The sequence below is a fragment of the Osmia bicornis genome, chromosome 1 (assembly GCF_907164935.1).
Source record: "Osmia bicornis bicornis chromosome 1, iOsmBic2.1, whole genome shotgun sequence".
NCBI lineage: Eukaryota > Metazoa > Arthropoda > Insecta > Hymenoptera > Megachilidae > Osmia > Osmia bicornis.
In genome coordinates, this window is record NC_060216.1 from 15867838 (window position 1) to 15883758 (window position 15921).

Here is a 15921-nt window from a genome sequence, read left to right on the forward strand (position 1 = left end):
AGAGAGACTCGTATCTCGACACCGCGTGCGAGATTTCTCTTTATCTTTCACGCAACGTCTCGTTTATTGCTTGCATCGAGCAGAGCTCTTATTATTCAGCTATCAAACGATTTATTATAAATCGTTCAGCGGTTTCCGAAAGATGCAAGATTAAATTGTTCAAGAATATTTCCTCTTTTTCGACTGGAAACAATATCGTTGAGAATTTTCTTGGAAATCGACGTATGACGCGTGACTGGATGTTTCGCAGCAGTTCAAAGCTTACGTTCAGAGACAGAGAAAAGTGGAATACGGAGGGTATTAGTCAGACGCGAACGACAGAGAATTCGAGCAGATATCGATACCGTGTACTCGATCGGAGTTTTGAAACTCAGCCAGAAACCTCGCGTCGCGACGATATTTGAATACCTCCCAAAGTTAAGGGTTGTCGCGAGCCTGACGGTTTATGAATTAAACGCTATTATCCATGAAATTATATGGTCGACGATATTACTGGGAGATAAAAAAAAAAAAAACGGCCGATTGCTCGTCGAAATGTTCGATGCGACCGAAAAACTTATTTTCGTTAGGAACGGTGGCCAAGACCCACTTTTTCATCGCACGCTGTTCTATTTCCTACCGTCGCTAATATCTGCTTACTTTTTATTTGACAGATAAGCTTAATCCGTTGCTGGGAACGAAACGTATTTTGTTTATATCGGAGGTCATCTCGCAAGTAGTACAATTTATAATAAATCCGGCCTCCGTGTTTATTTCGAAACTGTAATGACACTCGGTATTTTAATTACGATTCGAGGACGTGAACGTAAAATTCCTACACGGTGACTTCTCCTACGTTCCGTCATTCGACTAAAGTAGTTGCAACAATAATTAACCAACTATAAGGACGTTCTTTACTGTCGATTATTGTACGATACTAATTTTATCTCTCATTGTCATTTTGCGTGGACGGTTTCCTCCCCTAGGAATATATAGAAACGTTTCAAGTACGATATCAAAGGAAAAAGAAGGTGGAGCTTGCGGAGCGCAGTCGCGTGCAAAGGGGTTGGTTGGCAAGAGTAGCAAATGCAAGGGTAGAAGAGATAAAAGTAGGAAGTGGTGATGGAAAGGTGAGCGGTGATAAGTAGCGAGGATTCGAATGGCGTCAGTGTCAGGATTCAGCCTCTAAACTCGAGTGCGTGGGCGTGTAAAAGAGTAGGGTGGAAGGGTTGCGGTGCATGCGCAGATATATCGGCGTCGGCGTCGAGGTGTCACGACGCTATTTCGTACGGTTAGTTGGCGCGCGGGGCCCCGGTGACTGAGACGGCCAAGACAGGAGGCGCTCCGTATAAAAGGAGAAAGGAGAGACAAAAGACAGGGCCAAACGAACAAGATAAACTGTTTAAACTGTTTAAACGGAGCGACGACCACACAGTGACGACGACTATAAGACGAAGACGATCGAATAATTAAAATTTTTAATTCTATCTCATTATTTTCGCTTCTTTTCTTTTTCTCTTGCCTTTTCTGAGACTATCGGCGATCAAAGTGCGCGAAACGCCGCGAACTCGACCGATTTCTACCCATTGAGGGTGGAACAAACGAATTTCTATTTTGGATACCTACCAGCTCGGTTCAAGTAAGTTTCCCTGTTTTGACAGGCTGGATGTTTGATCGAGGAAGGGTATACGAGCGAGTGAACGAGCGAGAACGGATGGAAATACAGTGTGCCCTTAACTCTTCTCGTTACGCGTTCTCATTTTCCTCTTTATCTTTTTAATCTACGGTGATTCGCGGGTGCTTTTGGTGCTTCAAGTGTTTCAAAGTGTTTTACGTATCGTTTCGTCAGCACACGAACAACTGCCAGCCTCGTTCGTATATCCCTTGGAGATCTTTTTTGGATCAAAAACGGTGCGTAACTTACTTATTCACTTCGACGATAAAGGTTTCCCAGTTCGCTTACAGTAAAGGGAAAAGTCTTTTGTGGAATAGCAAATCGAAAGGTTAGATTGAAAATGTGCTTCTTAATATTCTCTGTGAGTCATAATACCGCTTGTCTGACTAATCGCGACTATTACTACTGTGCCAATCAATGTGTCAACACTTTCACTGCATCGCGTCGCGTCGCGTCGCGTTTCTAATAATCTAATCACCATTTCTGTTCGCAAAAATGGTATACAAATAGAAATTGATTTTTTTAACGAGATATTCAATGAAACACATTAGAAAAAATTATTTCTGAGACTGAAACTCGCCATTTTAGAGACACGAGGCCGAGAAATACGACGACCTTGACATGCGTGCCACTTGAAAAACAATGTCGTAGGAGTAAAAAGCGGTTTTGGATGAAAACATCGTAAACGAGGAGAGAATCGTTAATGATTCTTTTGGTGGATCGCCGAAACGATCGTTTAGCGGCGTCGTGACTAATCACCACGAGTCTCGTCGTCGCATCCAACCACCGGGAACTATTCGTAGACCACTATCTAGGTATCTAGGCTCGAAGTCCATTTATTTTTAGAAAAGCGTAACGCGAGCAGGAACGTTTCGTCGTTCCATTCGACGTTTCGTCCATCTTTTCGTCCACATTTTCCTTCGTTCTATCGTTGTTTCTTTCATTCGATACGTCTGTCGTTCTCATCTTCTTTCATTTTCTTCAATTAATCTCCAGGTTTTCCTCTCTTCAGCGTCTTAATACCGAAAGTGATTAACAAAAGTTGAATTGCCGTAACATCATTGATGGCTCACGCACTATTGCAACAGGTTTGACGTGTCAAAAATTCCTGACCGATCTTTCGCTCGATGTACTTGAGTTTCAATGATATTTATAGAACTTCATGGTCAGCCAACCAGAAAATTACACCTGTTGATTGTTGAAGACTTTGTTGTTGAAATTAGCACAATGAATGACTAATTTATTGAATCATAGCTTTGTTGTATCGCTTGGCTGGTTTTGGTTTTTTTTTCTCCTAGTCATCTGGTTGTATTTTTAACGAGAAAACTCGTAAACTTCTACTGGAGCGATAAAAATTTCATCGTAAATAAATTAGAGAGATTAAATCAAGGTTGTTCGAGTTTCTGATCTTTTACTAGTCTGAAGCGAAGAAGTGATAATAGAAATTGTTGTGTCCGTCTTCCGAGGTAAATCGATGTAGCCAGGGTATAAGATTTCGACGGTTTACGAGATGCGTTAGTATGAATTTGAGTCAGTTCACGAAAATAGACGTTGCGACGAGAGTGTGGCGAGAAAACAGTAGTATAGACAGAAGAAGAAGAAGAGTGCGACGGAACGCATGCCCCTCGACTAATAATTATAACTTCTAGGTCGGATTTAGTACGGTCGGGTAACTTTATCTCGGTATTCGTTTCACCGATGACCTAATATTCTTTTCCGTGCTTGCGATTCGAGCCGTGAATCATTTCCTCGTGATCGATTCACAATGATTTCCAAGTTTTTCACATTTTCTTACCGCTAAAATTGAAACTTTTCGCAATGAATATTATTATCATTAAAACTCTTAATTGTTAGTTTGTGTGATATAAAATGGTAGCACAATGGTAGCAAAGAAATTATATTGTGGGTTAGCGGTTAAAAAAAAATCTGACAATGAGTTAAAGGTCGAAGGGGATGTGGCAAGTTTAAGTAGTGTTAGTCAACCATTAGTCGGTCATTGTCACCGAGCGTTTACAGTTTACAAAGAATCTTTGCTTACTCTACTTGTTTCTTACATTTAGGAAAGTAAAAAGGGACTCGATCTCTAATTGAAATATAAACAGTATGATCTACAGGTGGAATTAGAAACAATTAGAGTAGCAATCTTTGTTGCAATAAATGCTTATCATCAGCCGTCATCGCGACATCGTTCGTCAAAGATATTTTCGTCTCATCGTTACTTAAACGATGCTTCATTCATTCCATTCCTTTTATAACTACATCACGCAGATCGGTGCCACTTGTTATTAGGTCGACCTGTCATCGAATATATTACATCGCGGGAGGACAATAAAATTATGCCAAGTCGTCTAAGCTATAGTTTCTACGCGACAACCGAAAATATTTAGACAGTGCGGTGTCTCGGTTACTCGGCAAACACCTGTTCGCTCGTTAATTCTGTCGGTGTTCTTTCGAAAATCTCTTACGACTGTTCTATCGGTATGCGTCTGTGTAAACTTCAATTATGTTAAATCGAGAAAATTTCAATATAAATTTCCTTTTACGAATCTTGAAGTTTCGTTCATAGCCCTTCATTCATAAAAATGGGCACTCGGTTCAGTTATTTTTAAGACCATCAATCACGAACTGCAATCTAGGTGACTGCCAAAGGTTTTATCCTAACCAAAGACAATTCAATGAACGAGAAATACATTTAAGATACTTTTACGGTTCTTATATTTGAAAGAACAGTTGGATCGTTCGACGATATCTAGCGTTTAGAGATCCCTTTCGATCTTCGGTCATTCCCTTCTTCACTTGGCACGAGTGGAGACATCCTGTCAAAAGTGTATCTCGAACAAAGAGCAAGGAACTTGCTATTTCGAAAGATCGACTCGAATTTTAGTTTCGTCTAGCGATAATCGAGGTCATTGACCATATAATTCTTGCACGGATGACACAAGTTAAATAGATTACGACAGAGCACCTCTGTACTTTCATACGATTTTTCTTTGTTGTTTTTCAATCAGTCGCTCTGATCTTCGTTTCTTTTTAGAATCGTTTGTTTTTTAACAGTTAATCCGAAGTCTGTCATTTCGATAGGTTCAGTTGTTCGAGCGTTGATTCAATCTTTGTTTCGACTGATCCTATTTGTGGTCAGCAAAACAATCGTATCGGTAGTGGACGCGTGCGAATTGCAAGGAACGATCAGACACACGAAAACGAAACGAAGGAAAGGATTACAATGAGAACGGTCGTTACGAAGCGACAGCAATCTCAGGAATGTTTCGGAGCTCGTTGCCAAGTCTTACCACTGACGTTGTAACACTTCACCCATTCGTTCTGCTTTGCATTTCATCGGTCCATCAAATTTCACTTTAATATCAAATTTCGAACAAACTATTGGTAGTATTTTAGCAAGGGAAAATTGTTGGCTTCTTTGCAGTTGCAACTTAAAATACAGCACGAAGTCGCGTTAAAGCTGACGTTGTACTAGGTGGATGGATTTCGTTTGAAAATTAGTCACGACAAAAACGCGTAATTTTGTTCGAAATTTTACTGAAAAATTTGATTGATTCACCAGCTTTATCGTGAAACGACTATTCACGTTTCGACGGTTAAATGCCAAGCATAATAACCGATTACCAAGATAACTGGTTCGCCTATTTTCGAGCCAAGAGCCACATTAATAATAGAAATGTTACGTCATAATTCGGCCTTGGATAATTTCGGGAAAATATGCTTGGAATCATAGATTCCATGAAAATACATTGATTTTTCTGTCATTACGATGTTTTGATTATCGATGGTAATCGGTACTATGAATACTAAAATTAACACAACAGTCGAGTAAATTATGTAAAGATTTATTTTGAATTTGTTTGTCGGAAATATATCATTTTAAATGTAACGCGCGAGATATAATAATTTGGCTCGTGCTGCCCATGGCTTTGAAAGCAGAAATCATAATCGTCGGACCGAATCGTTCATTTCTTAGCCAGTAAATCGTGTGAAAACGACGAATACGTCGAATGCGTTCTGAAGGAAACAATCGTTAAATCGCAGGCTCGGCAAGAATCCTGAGAAGCGAAGAGCGAAGAAGAGAGCTTAGGTTGGATGGTGCCGCGGGTCGGTGCCGTTTAAACCGTTTTCGAGAGGACCGAATAGATTTTCCTACCGAAAGAAAGAGAAGAAGAAAATCAGCGAGAGAGTTCTCGAGTTCGAAAGGGTGTTAGGGTGGCGTGCCACCCGAGAATTTGGCGGTAAAGGGCGGTGCGAAGGCGGCCCGACACCATGGGGGTCGCCGACGATTTCGCGCCGAGCTTCACCCAGAAGCCGCAACTCCGGCAAGAAGACGACGGGAACCGGTTGATATTCGAGTGTCAGCTAATCAGTTCGCCGAAACCGGACATATCTTGGTATCGTAGCGACACAGAGCTTAGCCAAGATGCTAGGACCAAGTTTCGAATGCAGAGCATCGGCACGAACAAGTTCCTCGTCGTCTTGGAGCTCGACGACGTTATCGAAACGGACGCGGGACTGTACAAGGTCAAGGCCAAGAACAAGATGGGCGAGGTCGCCGCTTCGATTAACCTGAACTTTAGCCGTGAGTATCTTCCTCTTAAATTGCACGAGATTACGCGACGGTTTCTTTCTATCTTCCAACGCGTTCACTGACACGACGCTATTAGTGTAAATCAATCGCCTTACTCAACGGGTTAATGTCTTGGATAATTCTTATTTCTACCGTGCCAGTCAACGCGTTAATAAACACACGTTCTTGACCCCTCCGTTTAAGTTTATTTAAGCGGGTATTTCATTATTTTCCAGCTGTCGATGAGCCTAGGGAGAAGTAAGTCCGACGATTTTACGCTTCGAAACCATAACCGTTTGTCGCTTCTCCAGGCTCTACCTTCATTTTTCTTTCGCTTCTTTTCTTTAACGCCTCTTGCCTATTGTTTTTTATTTTTTTTTTTAATACACGCGCTTTTTATCCTTTATTTGCCTCGCTTACTGTAACTTGTTATTTTTCTCTATGGTTTTAGCTGCGGAAGAACCAGATAGAGAAGGGTGAGTTCGCTTGCTGGGTTTTCCGCGAACATCGTCCTCCGTCGAACGTTGTTTTGCCTGCTTGGAAGTTATATTTTACAACCCAACTAACACCTTTCCTTTGTCGTTTACAAAAATTCACCTCGGTGAAAGAAAGAAGGAAGGAACGAGCATAGCGCAACGAGTGGTTTTGTCGATAACGTTTAGGTGAGCATCAAGTGCGACTGGCTAAAAATATTCGTCGCGGAATGCTCGCTATTTTTGGGCGCGTTCACGTGCGCTCACGCGCGCGTCCGATAAGAGAAACCGACAGCTATGCTCGTTCTAAGCCAGGCTTGATCGCTAAGTTTTCTTCTACTGCCCACGCATTACGGTCTGACTGGTCGACATGGAAATAGCCTCGAGAGAGAACCTCTCCTTCTCTATTTTCATTCTAGCCAATCTTCGAACCAACGACATTTGTTCGTGGAACGCATCGTGTCTATTCTTCGACTCGTTCGTTCATCAATTCCTAAACACGCGGCCCTATCTAGATTTTCTAGTTCACCTTCGCGTGAAAGGATTGGAAAAATTCATCAACGTAGAAAATAAATTCTTTTTTCCTCAACGATTTGTTTGCTCGCTTCTGTTTCAAAAGGTAAATCAGGTCGAAAGTTACATCTCCGGGACGGCCGTCGAGATGTTGTATTTTCGGATCGGTTCGACAGACACGCGATTCCCGTGAATTTCTAAAAGTAACGCGAGCCTTCGACGCCTCAACGTTTCCGAATACTAGCTTCTTCCTTTGCTTTTTACCTCGAATCTGCTCTTGTAAATCGACATTTCAAAGAAAAACATACAAAAACCAGGGAGAAACGAGGTTGTTTTCTCACGAGAATTTTTCAGCGAAACATTAAAAGCAGGGAATTTGCGAGACGAATCGACTAATCGAGTGTACACCGACGTATGTCGGATGAAACAGCTGCAGCCTACTTCTTCGCTAAAGTTAGTTGCGACGTTCCTCGCGTCGGTCATCCTTCTTTCTTCTCGCTCGATCTTGTTGCTTTTATCGTTCGAAACGATTCATTCCATTTCTCAAACCCCCACGAAGTTGAAAAGAATTTCGAGAATAACGTGGAAAGTGACGTAATGTTTCGCAAAAAAATGTTCTACTTATCCGTCGTTTTAGATCATCACTGACGAGAAAGAAAAACAACAAGAAATTGAATAATCAGTAGATAGGTTCGTTGAGGCGGTCAATGCGTTAAACGAAAGAAGGACGTTGAACTTGTACATGTATCGAGAGCACTCGCAAGTAGCTCGAGTGTTTCTAAAACTAGCTGTTAATGTTCTCTTCCATCTAGTTAACAACGGCTTCCTGATACGATGCCTTTATTTTGAAGACTCATCTAAACAAAACAAAAGTTACTTCTGGCATCGGCTCGAGAAAATTACGATAAATCTCGGAGCGAAACGTTTCTTGCCAAAGTCTCTTTCACTTTTGTCTGATCAAGCACCGACCTATTCTACTTACTGAACGTGCCGTTACCTACTAACACTGCAACGTTGTTGTTCATCCGTTTAACTGTGTGATCGTTTTTAACCAGTCAAGTGTGATACTTACATTATGCAAATGTTTATGCAAATATACAGTTCTATTATATAAAAATAAAAATAACGATGTTTGCCGTGTATCGTATTGTAATGGAAATAGAAGAACGCTAAGAACGCAAAGTTATTAACCACTAATCGACATTTGCAGACAAATCGATGGTATCGCGCCAACTTTTGCGAAAAAGCCTGCTATTAGACAAGAAGACGATGGTAAACGATTACTTTTCGAATGTCGCATCACAGCCGATCCGACGCCAAAAGTTACGTGGTTTCACGATGGAAATATGGTTAAAGATTCACCGAGGCATAAGGTAAGCCATCCGCATAGCTTTTCATTTCTAACACGAATCGTTTGTTTCATCCTCTAACAACAATTTCAGCTCACCGTTGACAAAGACGGCCACTCGTACTTTGCGACTTTGGAAATCAAAAATGTGACTGTAGAGGATGCTGGCAAATATAAAGTCACCGCGAAGAACGAGCTCGGCGAATCTAATGCTACTATTTCCTTAAACTTCGATAGTAAGTACCATAGAGAAACAGCTAAACTTATCGTCATCTATTATGTATCTAAACATTGATAACAAAGTTTACATTGGTTTCCGAGTGGAAACAAATGTAAACTCATCTAATGTCATTCACCTTTCCATTTCTTTTTTGTCATTGCCTCATTCACTCATTCGGGATGTATATCGATGATCCTTTTTATCTTTGCTTCCAAATCAATGATTTTCTTTCCTACTTCATGTCTTGTTCTCCTCTCTTCACTGTTTTATTATTTATTTTTTATCAATTGGTCCATCTGTTTCTGTTTTTTTTTTCTCCAATATTCTGTCTCCATCCGTGTACATGGCATTTATTTTTTAATGGTTTATCTCGGTCGAGCAATGAGCACGTATCGATTGTCAGCTCGACGGAGCGACGATATACAACCCGGTTGATCTTCGACGAACGACCAACAGTAGATGCAGATCAACGTCTAATCAGTTTGTAATGAAACGCTGCTTCTATTACAATGTATTAATTTCGAGTCGCATTCCACCTATCCGATTCGTGAGAGTTGAAAATTTACAATAAAACCTGTCTTACTCTAGATATTATTCCAAAAGAACAGATCGGATCGGTGTATGGAATGCGAATCGGCCTTACGCTGACGCTTCATTAGGTTGCTACAATCTCACGTACATACATACATATACATACTTTTTCTTCTTCGTACTCGTGTAACACAACTATGCAACGTTAATCGCGCGTTTTGTACTATAGTAATTATATCTGTGTTTGAAAATTTAGCGATTAATTTGAATCTACTAAAAGAACTCGATCTTTAATCAACAAGCGTAATTTGATTACTCGTTGTTTAACTCGCTTAACCAATCGTTGCATTTACTAAAGACATTACATGAGTGATAAATGTACATAAGCTTCTATTCGTCGCAACAAAAACAAAAGAAGCAAGTTTTATCGAATGAAAGTTAGGTAAAACGATAAGTTTGAATTTTACAAGTAAATTTCTAAAACGAAAGCAACCTAAGTTAGGAGATGTCGGTTCGATAGGCAGTTCGTATAAACATTTCGAGGCGGTTTACACGAATGAAGAAAGTACGCGTTTTGCGAAGCAACATGGAAAAAAAAAGGATACTCGAATCGATACGTGGCTCTGACCTTGGATCGAAGGGCTTAAACCTTCCGCAACCAGGTCAAAGATTAAATGCAAAGTGAAAAAGAACCGCGAGAATTCGCGCGTTCTTCGATGCAGAGAGGACGGTAATGGTGCGAAGGGATTAAGCGTTAAAGATATTGTGTAAAGGGATATTGGACACATGGATCGTTTGTGTCGAACACAGGCGACGAGGCACCCGTACCCGACGACGGTATTAAACCGACCTTCACCGAACGACCGGTGATCAGGCAATCAGACGACGGTAACACCATCACCTTCGAATGTCGATTAGTTGGCGACCCAAAACCGAGCGTCAAGTGGTAAGACACTCTGCACCAACCCTATCACCAATGGAAGTACGCCCAAAACACGAGCACTACTCTATCTAGAAAATGCCCCTAATTCCCTTTCTTCGACAACAGCATGCTTTCTTCTCGTCGCGCGATCCCTCGTTCAATTTCACGACACAACGAAAAACAACGAGACCTTGAAAATATCGAGCTTCCGTTAGCAAGTTGTCGCGTACTTCCTGAAATATCGTCCCTTTTGGAACGTATTCAGCATGCAGCACGATTTCTCATGCACACGAAACAGGTATCACGGTAGCGAGGAGGTGAAAGAAGGAGGAAGAATCAGCATGTCGCTGGAACTCGATCAGAAATTGTACCATCTGGTCAGATTAAAGATCGACAACGTGGCGAAGGGGGACGCAGGCGAGTACAGAGCGGTCGCGAAGAACAAACACGGCCAGGGAGTGGCAACGATCAATCTAAACTTCGAGGGGGGCGATAAATTAAAGTATGCATTGCTGGTATTCCTCGAGACAACTGCTTCTCGCGTCGCTGAAATTTCCACGTTTCTTGTTGGTTTTTTTTTCTTCTTATTTATAAAGGTAATTTTGTTCGAGCGTTAGGTTTAGGAAAATTGATCAGCGACGCGACGAACATGCGTAGATCTCGAGCGAACACTCATCTTTGGTGCAAATTGATTCTCCGCGCGATGGAGAACGGGAACTAAGCGTTTCAAGTATCGATTTACACAGAATACCGGACGGTAAGCCGCCGCGTTTCCCAAAGAAGCCAACAATTCGACAAGAAGGAGACATCCTGATCATGGAGTGCGTGTTGGAAGCGCACCCGGTGCCGGAGATAACCTGGTACCAGGGCCAGAAATCGATCAGCGACAGCAAACGCGTGAAGATGTCACGCAAGGCAACCGGAAAGGACACTTACTTGCTCACGCTCGAGATTTCGAATCCGACCAAGGCTGATGGTGGAAATTATCGATGCAACGCGTTTAACAACTTTGGCGAAAGTAACGCCAACATCTCCCTCAATTTCCAAGGCAAGTCCTCTTCCGTGCGAAAATAATTCTCCTTGGTCTCTCCGTTTTTCGTAGAGCAGTCAGAGGACTTGTTTCAACTCGATAGGCACTTCTGAAAGTGCTTCCTTTTCAAAACTCGTCGGAGAGACCAACGAGAGATTTCACACCAAGACCTCCCTTTCTCTTCTCCTAGCACGTTCTCTCAAATTGTTCGAAAATATTTCTCGAAAGAATATATGTAGATTCTCTTATAGACACTCGCCCATTCGATAGATTTTCGCGTCATTTTAAAACGGTAAGTACATGTTGCGATGTCGCTAACTAATTCGTGGAGTCCTTCTTTCGTTGCTTCTTAACTCGCGACACTTGACCCGAATTTCGAACGTTCGGTCAAGGTTCTTCATTGCGTAGAAAACACTAACATCATCGAGTTTTACTAACGAGGAAAAGTTCGGTGTTCGATCGTCATTTTCCGAATGAATTTCGTTGAAAAATACGATCCATCCGAATGAACGTTTACCTGCGATTCTTGCCTAACCGTGGATCTTTCCAAGACGCAGAAGAAGGACCTGGTTTCGCACCGACGTTCGTCGAGAAACCCCGCATCATTCCGAACGAAACCGGTACCTTGATCACGATGAAGTGCAAGTGCAAGGCCAATCCAAAGCCTGAGGTTACGTGGTTCCGCGGTAACAACGTCGTCAAGGAATCGTCCAAGATCTCGATCAAGACGAAGACCGTGGAAGAGGACGTTTACGAATTGATCATGGAGATTAAAGTAACTTTCGTTACCCTTTTTCACCAGAAAATCGACTCTCGCATTCTAATTGTTCCGTTAACGATCGTTTCAGGATCCCTCCGCACCGGATGGTGGTACTTACAGGTGTCACGTGAAAAACGAATACGGCGAAAGTAATGCAAACTTGAATTTGAACATCGAGGCTGAGCCCGAACCGGAAGGAGACGGACCGACGTTCGTCGAGAAGCCACGTATTCAGTCTCAGAATCAGGGTAAATTAGTGATCATGGATTGCAAAGTAAAGGCGAAACCAAAACCGGAAATCGTGTGGACCCACGCTGGTTCGGTGGTAAAAGAATCCTCGAAGATCTCGATCAGCATCGTTCAAGAAAAAGAAGATATATATTATATTAAACTGTCCTTGAACGATCCTGGTCCAGAAGATTCGGGTCTTTATAAATGCAACATCAAGAATGCTCTTGGAGAACTAAACGCCAATCTAACGCTTAACGTTGAAAGTAAGTTCACCTCTTTTCATTTTCGACCCCTGCTCTTCGTTTCAGCATCGTTGCAAATCTAATATTATTTATATTTCCTGTTTAGTTATACCCGTGATCAAAGAAAAACCGAAAGTCGTGAAAATCGTAAAAAAGAAAACGGTTATAGTCGAGTGTCACGTTCTTTCCAAGTTCGCGCCAGATTGTACCTGGTTCAAAGAAACGCAAGCGGTGAGAGAGGACACCAGACACAAAGTGCACGTCGAACAAGTGAAAGAGGTCTGTAATAAATGCGACAGCTATGAAATTTAAGAGGAGAACTACTCTATCGCGTTCTTTTGCTTTCAGGGAGAATTTGCTGTCAAATTAGAAATCGAACAAGTGTCATCCTCTGACAAAGGTGTCTACAAATTAGTAGCACGCAATGAGAAAGGTGAAGCAACGTCCCAAGTTGTGGAGGTTACAGAAATTATGGAAGAAGGCGAGAAGCCCAAAATAGCGTCCGGTTTGAAATCGGCGGTAAATGTCTTCCTTTTTTTTCAACTTAATGGCTATCACGTATGAATTTGTGGTTTATTTCAAAATAATACATTTGTCGTAGACGATCGAGGAAGGCAAATCGATCGAATTTGTCGCTAGCCTCTCGAAACAAGACCGCAAAGTAACTATCACCTGGTATAGGTAAATAAATTGTTTTAATTTGTATATGTATAATATATTAGACTCATTTCGCTCTATCAAAATATTTGATATCTGCAGAGATACCACGGTAGTTAAAGCTTCCAAGGACATCATGATATCCTTTAATGGTACCGACATGAAACTGAATATCACATCTGCTACCACTTCCTTCTCCGGAACTTACAAAGTCGTCGTCACTAACGAATACGGCCAAGACGAGTCATCTGCCCGATTGGTCGTTAAGGTAAGAAACTCAGAAATGATAAGGAGTTAAATGAATCTCCATTGAAATTTTGTCGATTGTATCCCTGATCCAAAACCATTGATACCATCGTTAAGATTAAAATCTCACTGGAATCCAAATTGACCAAGAATCATTGATAGTGTATGAAAGTGTCCTTAAATGTTGCATGCGATTCTTTGTCCGTATTGTAGCAAAAAGAAGAAAAGAAAGAGGAAGAAGAGGAGGAAAAGAAAAAGAAGAAGGTTGAAAAGAAGAAGGAAGAGGAAAAGAAAGAAGAAAAGAAGGAGGAGAAGAAGGAAGAGAAAAAGGTGGAGAAGAAAGAAGAAAAGAAAGAGGAGAAGGTAGCAAATATTGTTATCGCTGCAAACTTTGCTACAGAAAACGCTTCTTTCCTTCGCTACAGTTGCCCTTTTGTTTTCCAATTGTATAAATACCCAATTCACAACTCACGCTCGTTTCTTATCATTCTTAACATATTACACTAAACATACAATTGCAAGTACAGTTTAATTTCTTCTATCGAAACATTCGCGTACCTGAGAAAACATCTCTGTCTTGTATTTTTCACGAAGGACAATTTAGTTTTTGAAAACATCAGAGCTCTTATGAATATTTTTTTTTAAAATTATTTTTAAGGATATACCTGACAAGAGACCGAACGGTATCCACAAACCTGCTTCTAAGAAGGTAACAATTATTTTCTGTCAATTTTGAAAAAAAGAATCGTAATTTTTCTAAATGACTGAAGAAACTCATACATTTTACACTTTGTACATGTACCTAGAATACAGATCCAAGTACCTAACGCTCGTAACACATTGTGATCCCTTGTGATCGTTACGTTTCTGACCCATTATGTTTGTTTTAATTGTATTTATTTGATAAGCCATCGAACTAGTAAAAGATCATTTAATAAATAAATGATATAATGGGAAGTAATAATTACTTATTCGATTCTTTATTTCCCTGTTTCAGAAAGCGGAAGTTATTCAGGTGAGTGATCAGCGACGAATATTTGAATTTCACAAAGTATGCGCTCGAATTATTCGATTGATCTTTTTTTTTTCAATTTCATTGCGAACTGGTGCAGACAATTGCTTAATGCTATTACGATGAGATAACGCGCCGCTCTTGAATAATGATCCTCCGCTTTTGCTAAATAAACTATCTTCTCTTTTCAGCTTTACTAAAACGCAGAATCTCTTTACTAATAAATCTATAAATTTATTTCAGCGATTATTATTTGCGTTATGTTAAAATGTCTATAGTGCTATTTTACACGATACGCTTCAAAATACTTTTAGAAGATTCTTATCACCCTATCCTTAGAAGCTGGGCTATTTTTATTTTTCCCTTGCAAACTTTACTTCCTATTTTAGTTTAAAGCATGTTTTGCTTGTGTTTTGCATGAATATAAGTTCATCATATCGTAAGAAAAAATATATATTGAATGATGGTTTGAAATGTTAGATTCAGTAAGCACTTTATTGATATCTTTTCTTTTTCCCGACGCGTATAGAAGGACGAAGAAATTGCAAATAATGTTGAAGAAAGGAAATCGCTAAAGGTAATAATGCTTTCTTTTGTTTTATGTACCAAACATTTGATTTCATCTTAACTTTGTACTTTTTTACTTACTTTGTATAGAAGAAACCGGAGGAGAAAATTGAAGAAAAGAAGGAAATAGAAAAGGTAATTGTATGAACTTTAAAAATTCTTAAATATATTTAAAACGAGTGCTTACTGATTTAAATAAACAAAATTTGTCTTCATAGAAAAAGGTCGTGAAGAAGGCAGAAGAAAAGAAGGAGGTAAAAATACAAAACTTGGTTCAAGCGTATAAAAATCCTTTTAGTATTTCTAATTCAAATGTTACTATAATTTTACTTGCGTTACGATGATTTCAGGAGATAAAAGCAGAAAAAACGGTAGCTCGTAAGCAGTCCGTCAGTAGGGTAAGTTTCAGAATTCTTAAAATGTTTGCAAAGCGGGAATGAAAAATTGTATTTATCATTTTTTCGTTTAATTTTGCAACAGATCGAAGAATTGCGAACAGAAAGTCGAAGAAGTTCATTGGTATCCACTGAGGAAAAGGTTACTCTTCATTTTGTGCTTACTTTTTTTCTTAACTACACTCAACAAATTCAGAACGATTTACTCTTAGCAATTCAAATACTTACTTATTTATTTTTATTTTTTTAATATATATATAGATAGACGAAGATGGTTACTCATCACGACGCTCTTCTATTCAAAAGGTACACAGACACTCACAGAACAATTTATATACAGAGCTTACAACACACCTTATAAGAAAGATACGATTTTTTATTTACTAATAATTCGTTACCTGTTTATTAACAGACTGAAGAGGAAGTTAAGACGGAAAGTCGACGATCTTCCATCATTGGACAGAAAGTGACGACAGAAAAGGTAAGAAAATGTTTGTTGAAAATTAAATTCGTGAATCTTTGTTCTATTTGTTTCGTGTAGTCCATT

General features: G+C 40.1%; 1 protein-coding gene across 8 annotated transcripts in view; it reads left to right on the plus strand.

The window, feature by feature from the left end:
* Positions 1-1282: 1282 nt before the first annotated feature.
* The window catches only part of LOC114871916 (twitchin), a 59525-nt gene continuing 44886 nt past the window's right edge, over positions 1283-15921 (plus strand). Inside the window, exons 1-21 of one of the 8 annotated variants that reach the window (XM_046286704.1) lie at positions 1283-1618; positions 5699-6239; positions 6679-6703; positions 8424-8586; positions 8656-8797; positions 10123-10258; positions 10533-10736; positions 10981-11282; positions 11822-12039; positions 12113-12518; positions 12604-12776; positions 12846-13016; positions 13099-13178; positions 13257-13422; positions 13614-13775; positions 14398-14415; positions 15070-15114; positions 15198-15233; positions 15330-15377; positions 15460-15516; positions 15787-15855. In XM_046286704.1, coding sequence (XP_046142660.1) covers positions 5927-6239; positions 6679-6703; positions 8424-8586; positions 8656-8797; positions 10123-10258; positions 10533-10736; positions 10981-11282; positions 11822-12039; positions 12113-12518; positions 12604-12776; positions 12846-13016; positions 13099-13178; positions 13257-13422; positions 13614-13775; positions 14398-14415; positions 15070-15114; positions 15198-15233; positions 15330-15377; positions 15460-15516; positions 15787-15855 — 2934 coding nt within the window. In that variant the 5' untranslated portion in view covers positions 1283-1618; positions 5699-5926. Of the gene's footprint in view, positions 1619-5698; positions 6240-6463; positions 6486-6678; positions 6704-8423; positions 8587-8655; positions 8798-10122; positions 10259-10532; positions 10737-10980; positions 11283-11815; positions 12040-12112; positions 12519-12603; positions 12777-12845; positions 13017-13098; positions 13179-13256; positions 13423-13613; positions 13776-14397; positions 14416-15069; positions 15115-15197; positions 15234-15329; positions 15378-15459; positions 15517-15786; positions 15856-15921 lie in introns of those variants that run through there. The other 7 variants (XM_046286672.1, XM_046286669.1, XM_046286682.1 and 4 more) reach the window with 7 other exon arrangements.